The sequence below is a fragment of the Puntigrus tetrazona genome, chromosome 15, assembly GCF_018831695.1.
Source record: "Puntigrus tetrazona isolate hp1 chromosome 15, ASM1883169v1, whole genome shotgun sequence".
Taxonomy (NCBI): domain Eukaryota; kingdom Metazoa; phylum Chordata; class Actinopteri; order Cypriniformes; family Cyprinidae; genus Puntigrus; species Puntigrus tetrazona.
The window spans coordinates 17,036,140-17,047,601 of record NC_056713.1 but is presented as its reverse complement, the minus strand read 5'-3'; the positions used below and the strand labels follow the sequence as shown (position 1 = coordinate 17,047,601).

The 11,462-nt window shown below is 37.5% G+C and overlaps 2 protein-coding genes across 2 annotated transcripts in view; one reads left to right on the top strand and one right to left on the bottom strand.

Moving 5' to 3' along the window:
- LOC122359041 (neurofibromin-like) overlaps positions 1-11,462 on the top strand; it is a 44,396-nt gene that overhangs the window by 14,422 nt on the left and 18,512 nt on the right. The window contains exons 21-35 of the mRNA XM_043259157.1: positions 437-576; positions 710-832; positions 957-1,040; positions 1,150-1,266; positions 1,349-1,530; positions 1,610-1,821; positions 2,321-2,482; positions 2,577-2,684; positions 3,405-3,539; positions 5,499-5,561; positions 7,228-7,386; positions 7,558-7,655; positions 8,043-8,189; positions 8,350-8,496; positions 8,674-8,784. Coding sequence (XP_043115092.1) covers positions 437-576; positions 710-832; positions 957-1,040; positions 1,150-1,266; positions 1,349-1,530; positions 1,610-1,821; positions 2,321-2,482; positions 2,577-2,684; positions 3,405-3,539; positions 5,499-5,561; positions 7,228-7,386; positions 7,558-7,655; positions 8,043-8,189; positions 8,350-8,496; positions 8,674-8,784 — 1,988 coding nt within the window. The remainder of the gene's footprint in view (positions 1-436; positions 577-709; positions 833-956; positions 1,041-1,149; positions 1,267-1,348; positions 1,531-1,609; positions 1,822-2,320; positions 2,483-2,576; positions 2,685-3,404; positions 3,540-5,498; positions 5,562-7,227; positions 7,387-7,557; positions 7,656-8,042; positions 8,190-8,349; positions 8,497-8,673; positions 8,785-11,462) is intronic.
- LOC122359039 (oligodendrocyte-myelin glycoprotein-like) overlaps positions 9,677-11,462 on the bottom strand; it is a 6,853-nt gene continuing 5,067 nt past the window's right edge. Inside the window, exon 3 of the mRNA XM_043259155.1 lies at positions 9,677-9,916. Coding sequence (XP_043115090.1) covers positions 9,914-9,916 — 3 coding nt within the window. The 3' untranslated portion in view covers positions 9,677-9,913. The remainder of the gene's footprint in view (positions 9,917-11,462) is intronic.

Sequence of the window (11,462 nt, the reverse complement as noted above, 5' to 3'; positions counted from 1 at the left end):
TATATAACACATTCAAAACATAAATGTCATTCTCTTAAAGAACTGGCTAATATTGCACTCAAAGAAATGTTTTATTATTAATAAAACAGGAATTTCATAAAGAAAATAATTGTAATTGTAATTGTAAATCATTAATTATTTCTACAGATTTTATTGATTTTATGCTTAATATTCTATGCTGGCAACTTTTAATCATACTTCCCTAAATAGCTGTTTTGTATAGTTTTGGACACTAGGTGTCAGAATGCCAACACTATCAGATCAATCCAGGCAATGCAATTCTTTTAAATACTGTGCCAACAGCATTTGTTGATCTGTTTAATCTAGAATGATCTAACATGCATTAAACACTGGAATCTTTTGTAAATGTGATAATATTTTTTATTTTATATCATATTATCACCTCATGCTCTGCAAACNNNTTTTTTTTAATCAGGTTCCCATTACAGACACAAACACGCTGTTTGTAGAGCAGACCATCGCCATCATGAAGAACCTGCTTGACAGTCACACTGAAGGAAGCTCGGAGCACCTCGGGCAAGCCAGCATTGAAACCATGATGCTCAACCTTGTTAGGTGAGGTGATTTAATGTGTCCTTTGATCTTTAAAAAATAAAATGTTAGCGTTAACATTGTATTTGCGTGCCATTTTAGGAAAAACATCAATAAGAAGTATTCCGTTAAATAATTTTCCTTTATGCTCCCTTAGGTATGTGCGTATTTTAGGGAATGTTGTCCATGCCATTCAGATCAAAACTAAGCTGTGCCAGCTAGTGGAGGTGATGATGGAACGCAGGGATGACCTCTCTTTCTGCCAAGAGATGAAATTCAGGTAAAAATGTACCTATGTATTTGATCATAAGTGCTATAAAAATTAATACTATGTAATGCTATTACAATGTAATATTTACATATTGAGAGGTCATGAGATAACTGTCTTTGATGCTTTTTCTTAGAAATAAAATGGTGGAGTACCTCACAGACTGGGTGATGGGAACCTCTAATCAAGCAGCAGATGATGACATCAAATGTCTGACCCGGTATTGTCTTTGTAGTTTCCTGCCGTTTATCATTTGTGTAGTGGCCTAAAACCTGAAAACTTTCACTTTGTTTTTTTTTTTCTAATGTGTTTGTGAACGTGTCATGCAGGGATCTGGACCAGGCGAGTATGGAGGCAGTAGTGTCTCTGTTGGCTGGTCTTCCCCTGCAGCCCGAGGAGGGTGACGGCGTTGAGCTCATGGAGGCCAAGTCTCAGCTCTTCCTCAAGTAGGATCATTCATGCAACTCTTTTGTTTTGTCTTTTAAGGTCCATTTTTAGTCCACAACCTCTTCTTTTCCTCCTTTTTAGATACTTTACGCTGTTCATGAACCTGTTGAATGACTGCAGCGAGGTTGAGGAAGATGGCCAGCAGGTTGCAGGGAGGAAACGTGGGATGTCTAGACGACTGGCATCTCTGCGGCACTGTACCGTGCTGGCCATGTCTAACCTGCTCAATGCTAACGTCGACAGCGGCCTCATGCACTCCATCGGTGAGAAACGCTGACATTTAGCGTGGATCCTACTTAAGTTGTTTTGACTGAAGCCAGTGATTCTGATGCCTTCGAACAGGTCTGGGGTACCATAAGGACCTGCAGACGCGAGCTACGTTCATGGAAGTGCTCACTAAGATCCTTCAGCAAGGGACAGAGTTCGACACGCTCGCAGAGACTGTGCTTGCAGATCGCTTTGAGAGACTCGTTGAGCTGGTTACCATGATGGGAGACCAGGGCGAGCTGCCTATAGCCATGGCACTGGCTAATGTCGTCCCCTGCTCTCAATGGGTGAGAGATATTAACAACTTAACAGTTTCGGTAAAATATGAAGACTTAGAGGTCCCATATTGTACACCTATTTGGAGTTTTATTTTAGGTGTCTTGTTTTGCTAGGGGCACGTCTAAAGGTTTATCGCATCTCATTACTATGTCTTTATGAAATAATGTCTGTGTGCATACGTATAAAATATTTGCATATAATTATGTGTTATAGTATATGCATTATTGTGATTAACTGTAGCTGATGTCACGTTTTTAGTCGCAACAGCTCATGAAAAATCACGTTAATAAGATTTTGTCATCATTTAAATAACCTCATTTTGTTCCAGAACTGTATGACTTGCTTTATTCTGTGGACCATGAGTAGACCCATCAGTTGCGTCCAGTGTTGTTCCCAGCATTCTTTATAAGACGCTATCTGTTTAACTCTTTTGTTCAGCGAATGATGCATTGGGTGTATTGTTGGCCATTAGAGTGTTGTTGTGCTCAATGTTCTGATGGTTTTCAGGATGAGTTGGCCAGGGTGTTGGTGACACTGTTCGACTCTCGCCATCTGCTGTATCAGCTGCTGTGGAACATGTTCTCAAAAGAGGTGGAGCTGGCCGACTCTATGCAGACCCTCTTCAGAGGAAACAGCTTGGCCAGCAAGATTATGACCTTTTGCTTTAAGGTAATGTGAAACGGTCTCGGTCGTAGCTTTTTTATTTTTTAATTCAGTGACGGGGAAGCTAATCCTTAATCTGGATTTTCGGTGGGTTTTTCAGGTGTACGGCGCTGCGTATCTGCAGAAGCTTCTGGAGCCGCTGTTGAGAGGAATTATTACCACACCGGAGTGGCAGCAAATCAGTTTCGAAGTAGACCCTACCAGGCATGTTTACCTTCTTAAACTCATATTGTTAATGATGTTTAGTTCAGTCTAGCTTTTACTTCAGCATAGAATGCTATTTAGAGTCTCGGAGGAGAAGAAAAAGCAGTGCTTTATTGATTTATTTACTGTATATCACACTGCTGCCGCACAGATCTAATATAAACATGCGATTTCTTTCCAAGCTGTTTAACTTCACAGACGCAGCAGACTGTTTTAGTGAACTAGTGTGTATTTGACAGTTAAAAAAAAGAGTTTATTACACATGCCATGTGACAGACGCTTTTTCTGTGTGCATATTTCGCACTTGTGCACTCTAAAAACCACATATGAGAAGTTAAAACTAATATGGTTGATTTCAAAACTAAACTGTTGTTTTTTTGTCAGAATATCTGAGGTACGTGCATGAAAACAGCGTATTTCTGCTTCCACTCAAATTAGGCATTTTTAAAAAGATATAATTATCTATGAGATTTTTTTTTGTGTCGTCACATTTTGGGTACAGCAGAGACTGATACTGATATAAGAAGTCTCCTTTAAAGGTCTACATTTCAGAGTAGAATTACTGGCTATAGCATTGTTTTTCAGAGAAATAGTTTTTCTAAAAATATTCAAAACATAAAAATTTTTTTCTTGACTTTTAAAAGAGTCAAAAGCTTAAGGAGTTGTTCTTGATGTACACTCTTTAAAGAAGAGTGAAACGATTAACGCTCTGTCTCCTCTTAAGCTCGAATCAGCGGAGAACCTGGAAGAAAACCAGAAGAACCTGCTGCAGATCACAGACCGCTTCTTCTTGGCCATTATCAACTCTTCAAACGAGTTTCCTCCACAGCTGCGCAGTGTGTGCCACTGTCTGTATCAGGTATGCTCAATTTATTTATTTATTTTTTTTACACACCATTGTTACTGCATCCTCTGAATGACTGCATTGTGGCTGTCTTTCTTGCTTGGGCATCCACTGACCAGTCTTCCAGTCACTTCTAACAAGAGTACCTGCTCTTATCCTTTCTCACGCCACTGCTCACCTCTGTCTGTCTGTATACGAATATAAATTTAAATGCCCATATCTCCTTCAGATACACGCTTGAGATACATTCAAAAGTCTGGGGTTGGTAGAATTTATTTTTTTAGTTTTTTTTTTTAGCAAATATTGTTAAATAGTATTTATTTTTTATGCATGTCAAAATCACTCAATCCTTCAGAAATCATTTAAACATGTTGACTTGGTGCTCTTAATATCTGCGTTGTCCTGCCTAATATTTTTTTGTAGAAATCATCAGGATTGAACAGCATTCATTTGAAAGAAAACTGTCTTTATTGCTTTTATCAATTTTATGCATCCCTGTTAAATAAAAGCAAAGTTCTTACTGACCCCACACGTTTAAAGGTAACCCCATAACTGGGTTCCAATAGGGTTATTTTTATGCTGCTATTATAATGTTTGAAATAAGGGATAAGTAAGAATGTTTAAAATCTTACTGTTGTTATTAAATGCTTTGTTTGAAGGGAAAAATGGGATTGTGGCATTCAAATTGTAAGCACTTTAAATCATATATCAACTTGTTAATACTGACTGGGTTTATGGAGCGATGTTGAGATGACTTTCATATCAGATCCTTTATACTTCCTGTATCCCCATTAAAATTTAATCAGAAAATTTTTAAAAATGGCAAAAAGAATATCTGCTGAATTATTTACTGCTCTACTTGCAACAGCAGGCATTTGGTAGTTTGGTAAGGAAACATTTTGCTAAATCTTGAAACTGTATTGTTATATCTCACAAGCAGGTATGCAGGTAATGGCAATTCTTACGGCTGCAATAATCCATATTTGTATCCCACGTTGGGCTTGATATTTATGCGATATTAGTACTTAGCGGTGTATTCAGCCTACAGTTGAAATCACTTCCACTTGAGCTTGCGAAAACGTTTATTTTGTTATTTTTCATTATTGCTTGCACAGAAAGAAATGGAAGGGGGTGTTTATGTAGCTTTTTTTATTGAAACAAAAGTACCAAGGTTTAATTTGAAGGTACTGCTTTTCTCGCTTCTCTGATGTGACTGCACTCTGTCAAAGGCACCATCTTGTGGACGGTGATGCATAAAGTTGTTGTTTTGGTTTTTTTTTTTTTTTAAGCATAGAAAATATTTTTTGGAATGAAAAACACGTTTTCTGTTCCTCTTTTGTAATCACATGAAGTTTTCTTTTCTTGCTTGTGGCTTCCTTTCATGGCTTTTATTGTCTTGTTTGTAGTCACGATGTTCGGGTTGCGATGTTCGGCTTGTTAGGCCCAAGAAATATTGAAATGTTAGTTTTGTGGCAAGCATTGAGGGCATCTCTATGCTAGTGTTTCAGTTTAGCAGATGCATACCTTTTAAAACCAAGTCTATCCTTTCTGGGGGAAAAAATTGATGACTCATGCTATCAAAGCAACTGCAACCATTAGTCCCGCTCTCTTCTGCATGGCCCACTTGTGTTCTCATACGTACAACACGCATACTGTGGTCTTTCATTTCCTGCAGCTATCTTTAACTTATCTTTTAGACTTTTAACATTCACACTTCGTTTGCTTGGGCCTGAGAGCTAGCTGTCTCCTTCACTGTAGAATCCTTACTGCTTTTGCTTCACTTTCTGCTTGGAGAGCTTCAGCCGGTGTTTCTTAATCACTGAAATGAACATGAATGAAGTTGTTCGTAGATCAGCTGTTAGGAAGGCGGTGGTTGTGTTGTCTGCTCCTTCATTGTGTTTGTATGCACTGTGGCTGTGCTGAGTGCAGTTGTGTAGCTGCTGTGACCTCTCTGTGCTCATCTCTGCCCTGTAGGCTACTTGCCACTCCCTTCTGAATAAAGCCACTGTTAAAGAAAAAAAGGAAAACAAAAAATCCGTAAGTGTTTTAGCATTTTATTTTTTCCTTTAGCTGCCATTTGTTATTAATTTGGGTTTACTCATACCATAAGTGCAACATGTTTTTTGATTTGTTTTATTTTTATTTTTTTGTTAATTATGAATTTTGTTTAGTTTCATTTAGTATTTTTTTTTCATGTTTTTGGTTTTCGCCAGAACATGTTCAGAAACGCTTGCGTAAACAATGCTGTTTGCAATAGGTACGGTTTTCTTATGAGGATGCCTTCATTTTTGACACTACATAGTGTTGGAAACGAGTATTTAAACAAACTAAACGATTATGGATCAACTTTTTCTTTGAATTTCGTCTTGTGGACTGGNTTTTTTTTTTTTTTTTTTGCGTAGGTTTAAGGTCTGCTCTAACATGAAGAAAGTGTATTGTCAAATATGCAGACCTTGAGCCTGGTACTGACTTGGTCTATTTTCTGAGAGACAGTGTATAAACTCTAAAATTAGAAAATGTTCCGAATCTGTATTTTGGCTCCTTGAAGAGTCTTGTCTTTCTTGGAAAACTTTTAATGAAGTGATTTGCATGCTATAAATATTGTCTAAAATGAACATGTTGGCACTATACTGGCTTGTCACGTGCTCTATGGGTCGTTATCAAAACAATGGTTGTGCATGTTTTCAATTTCAGAAACCATTGGTGCATATGCATGCTTTATAATGTGTATATAATGGTGTAAAATGTCTAATTATTCCCACTCTTAATTTTTGTCTTTTTTTCCTCATTTCCTTTCTCTTGCCATTTGCTAGGATCATTGCACCATGACCATGAAGCATGGTGCATTTTATCATCTTTTTGTTTGATTAATATGTGTTTACATATTAAATCACTGGTTACTATTAAAACATATAAAAACGAAAGTAAATGTTTTTGTACATGAATTCGAAATTGTTACATGTTAAATTGGTTCATGTCAACAGGTTATACGTAAATGAGTTGGTTACAAAGATTAATCATTTTTATTTTAATACAAGTTTATGCAAAAGAGGATCTTTGGGTCTCTTCATTGTTAGGCTTAAAAAATGTTTGCGTAAGCCGAGACTCTTTATAGCCTATTTAAGTCTCAGTCCAATTAGATTGACTTAGTCACTTGAGACAGAAACAGTTTAGTTTCCTTACAAAGAATTTAGGACACAAATTATCAGTTATTATAGACGCAGAGATGTTGTACCCAAATTTCCATGAATAATATTTTTAGGGTGTGTATGTTCTGCCACACATTGTTCTGCAAACATTTTTTTGTTGTTAGTAACACACAGTGAGTGTGGTGTGTATATTTGTCGTATTTTATTAGTTGATAATTGTTACGCAGCATTTATTTGGATCTTTGCTATCGTACAAGTCGGATATCTTCATTAATCTGCTCTGTGCAAACACTGACTAGCTTTCAATGTATCATAGCCCTGTTTTCTTTCTAGTTGAGCCTGTTTTGCCTGACAGAAAACGCATTTATGTGTTAACTTTCTTTTCTGTCACACTTTCACATATTTTTTTCCTTCATAATATTCCTGGATGTTAAACCTATTAATATGTATGTTAGTAAAATCATGATGATGGCAATAATTAAATGGTTTATCTGTAATCCATCCTTCTAGCACTCAACTGTCTTTCCTCTCATTTCCCTCGTGCGTTTGTGCAGGTGGTCACCCAGCGGTTTCCACAGAACAGTATCGGTGCAGTAGGAAGTGCCATGTTCTTGCGCTTTATTAACCCAGCTATTGTATCACCATATGAGGCAGGCATCCTAGACAAGAAACCCCCACCTCGCATCGAGCGTGGCCTCAAACTCATGTCGAAGGTGTGTAATGTCATTTTCATACATATTATACATAGGTTCCATTTTCATCTGTGGTGAAGTGTTTTGTCTAACTGAGAAGGTTACATGTTTATTTATACCACAACACCGGGTCCCACTGCAAAATTATATATAGCAAAATTTTAATTTCTGCAATGTTTCTTTTCTTTTCAGATACTCCAGAGCATTGCTAACCATGTACTGTTCACAAAAGAAGAGCATATGCGGCCCTTTAATGATTTTGTCAAAAGCAACTTTGATGCAGCCAGAAGGTATCTTTTTAATTAAGTTATTAAACACAGAACCAGTCATAAGTGTGAATTTTGGCTATCGCTACAAATAGCGACTTAAGACATATTAGACCTTTTGTTTCTCTAGTTGAGATTTTTGATGAATCAGCTGAAGGCAAGAAAAAGGTCTTTTAAATGATATACTTGACACTTGCTTCAAATGGTCACATGGTCACAGTTGCCAGTTAGAGGCTTGTGCTATAAGTGTATTTTCAAAGAGCACTTGATTGAATTAAATTTGTGCTACATATTTTTGCTCATTTCAATTCCATATAATATATGTGTAACTTTGTACATGTTTTAAGTATATTTGTGTCCTTAAAGCTTGAAGATATGGGCTTCAAAATATCTAATTTATTATTTTGGCAGGTTCTTCTTGGATATTGCATCTGATTCTCCACCGAGTGACTCAGTGAACCACAGTCTATCTTTCATCAGTGACGGCAATGTGCTCGCCCTGCATCGTCTGTTATGGAACAACCAAGAAAGAATTGGCCAGTACTTGTCCAGCAACAGGTAAAAGAAGCAAATGAGGTCAGGGCAGTGTTTCAAGAGCGTTGTGGGATCTAAACTGACTATTGATGCCAATGCTCTCTACTATAAACTTAGTGTTTTCTCAATAGGGCTCAAAAGAGACCAGATTCTAACATATAACTTACTAAAACCTTTACCATAGAGACCATAAGGCAGTGGGCCGCAGACCATTTGACAAGATGGCCACCCTCCTGGCCTACCTGGGCCCCCCCGAACATAAGCCGGTAGCCGACACGCACTGGTCCAGCCTCAACCTCACAAGCTCAAAGTTTGAGGAATTTATGACAAGGTCACTGTTCTTGGTTTTTTTTTTTTTTTTTTACTATTCTCTTATATTTAACTAAGAAATAGTAATAGTAAATATAGCTATAGAAACTGTAAAGCTAATTAAATTATTCAACAGCTAATGTAGCATATATTTTTAATTAAAGCAGCAGCCATAATTTATATTCTGCTTTGTTTTAAGGCATCAAGTTCATGAGAAGGAGGAGTTTAAAGCTTTAAAGACGCTCAACATCTTTTACCAAGCTGGCACATCGAAGAATGGCAATCCTGTCTTTTATTACATTGCTCGCAGGTAGGCGCTTTCGTTTTGTATCAAAATATACTTTTTACGGAATATTTGCATAAATGCACAGAATAACTGTATTGATTTGATGATGTGCCAGTTTGTAGCACGTCATATTTAATATAAATGACAAATATGTACACTTTTTTTGTATATGTGCAAACACTCATCATTCATCATTAATTTAGTGTAGTATTGTTGGTAAACACAGGTTTTTCATCTTTATTCTTTAAGTCTTCATATGTTTTCTAGATTTTTAAAGCAATAAGGTATTTATAAGTTACATAAGTATCATTATTTCTGACAGTCTGACGTTAAAGTGCTTGCAATTTGTGCAGACCCTCTCCCTGTAGGTTTTAAATGATTTGATAATCAGATCAGCTGGAAGATTTTGAGAACCACAGTAGTGTAGAACAGAAGTCCAGGCAGTCCCATTGGTAACAGAGATGCTGCAAAAGAAGTAGTGGTTTTTGTGGTGGTGCTGGTAGTCGATTTGCTCGTTGCGCCCGCGTTGCTCGTTGCGCCTGAGTTGGTCGTTACACCCGTGCTGCTCGCTGCGCCCGCGTTGCTCGTTGCGCCCCCGTTGCTCGTTGCGCCCCCGTTGCTCGTTGCGCCCGCGTTGGTCGTTGCGCCCGCGTTGGTCGTTGCGCCCGCGTTGGTCGTTACGCCTGTGCTGCTCGCTGCGCCCGCGCTGCTCGCTGCGCCCGCGTTGCTCGTTGCGCCCGCGCTGGTCGTTACGCCCGTGCTGCTCGTTGCGCCCGCGTTGCTCGTTACGCCCGCGTTGCTCGTTANCTGCTCGCTGCGCCCGCGTTGCTCGTTGCGCCCGCGCTGGTCGTTACGCCCGTGCTGCTCGTTACGCCCGTGCTGCTCGTTGCGCCCGCGTTGCTCGTTACGCCCGCGTTGGCCGTTACGCCCGTGTTGGCCGTTACGCCCGTGCTACTTGTCATGTCCGTGTTGGTTGTTACGCCCATATTGCTTGTTGCGTAGCTTGTTGTCCCCGTGTTGATTGGTGTGCTAGTGGTGCCTGATGGGTCTGGTGTGTTTGACGTGATAGTTGTATCCATTGCATCTACTAGTAGTGGTGGTAGTAGTAGTAGTAGTAGTAGGATTTGAGGTTTGAAAGCCATATTCGCCTCTTTCACTGTTTAACAAACAACAAATATAAAATTATAACGGTCCGTGTTCATTTAACTGCATTTGCAAATTGGTTAAAGACGGTAAGATGTCCACATAAAAAGAAATGTACAAAAGGGATTTCATATCCATAGAAAGCCCATTAAAGTGTCTACTTTTTAAGGTTTTACAAGTTTTTGGTAAATAAAATGTCAAAATTTGGTTGCAATAATGTTACATTGATATTCAGTGTCACACAGTATTTTTGTAAAATCGAACAATATGCTTATTCTGATATGTGCATTTTAAATATATAAAAGTATTAGGAAGCATATAAAATGTTATTGTTTTAAATGAGTAAAAAAATCTTACTGATGAATGGGTAAAACCTAGGATAGTGGCAAATGTAACATTTTAGTTAAATATGCCTGACAGCAATTTTACACTGAATGACATTTTGATGGGTCAATTTTCAGGGGAAAGTGCGTCATAACAAATTTAATTCAAACCCTTTTTCAGCATGACAATTTTAACTTGTATTAAAGTTACATTTTTGTAAAAAACAAAGAAACTTTATATTTTTTATCATATTTTTAGTTTTTTCATGTTAGTTAGCTGTATTTTTTTTTATCCTAATTAAAATAACCCTTCTGTAGTTTGATGGAGATTCATTGGAATGGACCATGAAAAAACAATTGTTTAAAGAGCAAATGAACTGTTACTTTNTTTAACACAACTCAGGAGCGGAGCCACCCCTCACAACTGCTACTAAGGTCTTTTTTTTTTTTTCTTGACAAGAAGTGCATTTGTTCAGTCACAGTCACTGAAACGTTTCACTTCAGCGCCAGATGATAGTCAAACCAGTGCAGAACGCTCTTTGACTGTATGCACAAAGGCACTGGCGCACAATGTACCCTTTATCTTTTCATATCAAAGCCGGATGAGACTACATGCGTGCAATAGTTATAAAGTTACCAAAAAGGCGATTAAAGATGCCTTAAAACTGTGCATCCCATAACTGTCTCCCCTTAGCTAAAACTTTTGATTCATCAGTTCATTAGTAGAGACATGAAGACCTGAAGCAAGTCAGAAAAGGTAGAGAGATTTGAGAAAAAATATAATACAACCTGATGGAATAGCTTCAGTTATGTCTATTAATCGAAGAAAGTCAGGAAAATCTATAACTTTTTTTTTATAGCTTTAAGGATTTGTCTTCATTTAGGATTTAGTGTTTGATCATTTAAATTTTTTATTTTTCTTTATGTATATTTCTGCTGAAGGGCACAGGTAAATATGACATCAATTATAATGGTTTTATGTGAAGATTGTGTGAAGTTCACTTATTAATCAAAAAATATATAATTTCACTCAATTATACAGTAATGTTGCTATAATCAGTGCTCAAATATTAGGGAAAAACCATGTTATGGAGACATTTATAGAGAAATTATCAGTATCAGTAATACTGGCCTTCAGTCATTAAAAAATAACATATAACAAATATAAAAATAATAAACAATAAAAATAATTTGAATGTAAAATTATTGCAATATAAAAGCATAATTAAAACTTTG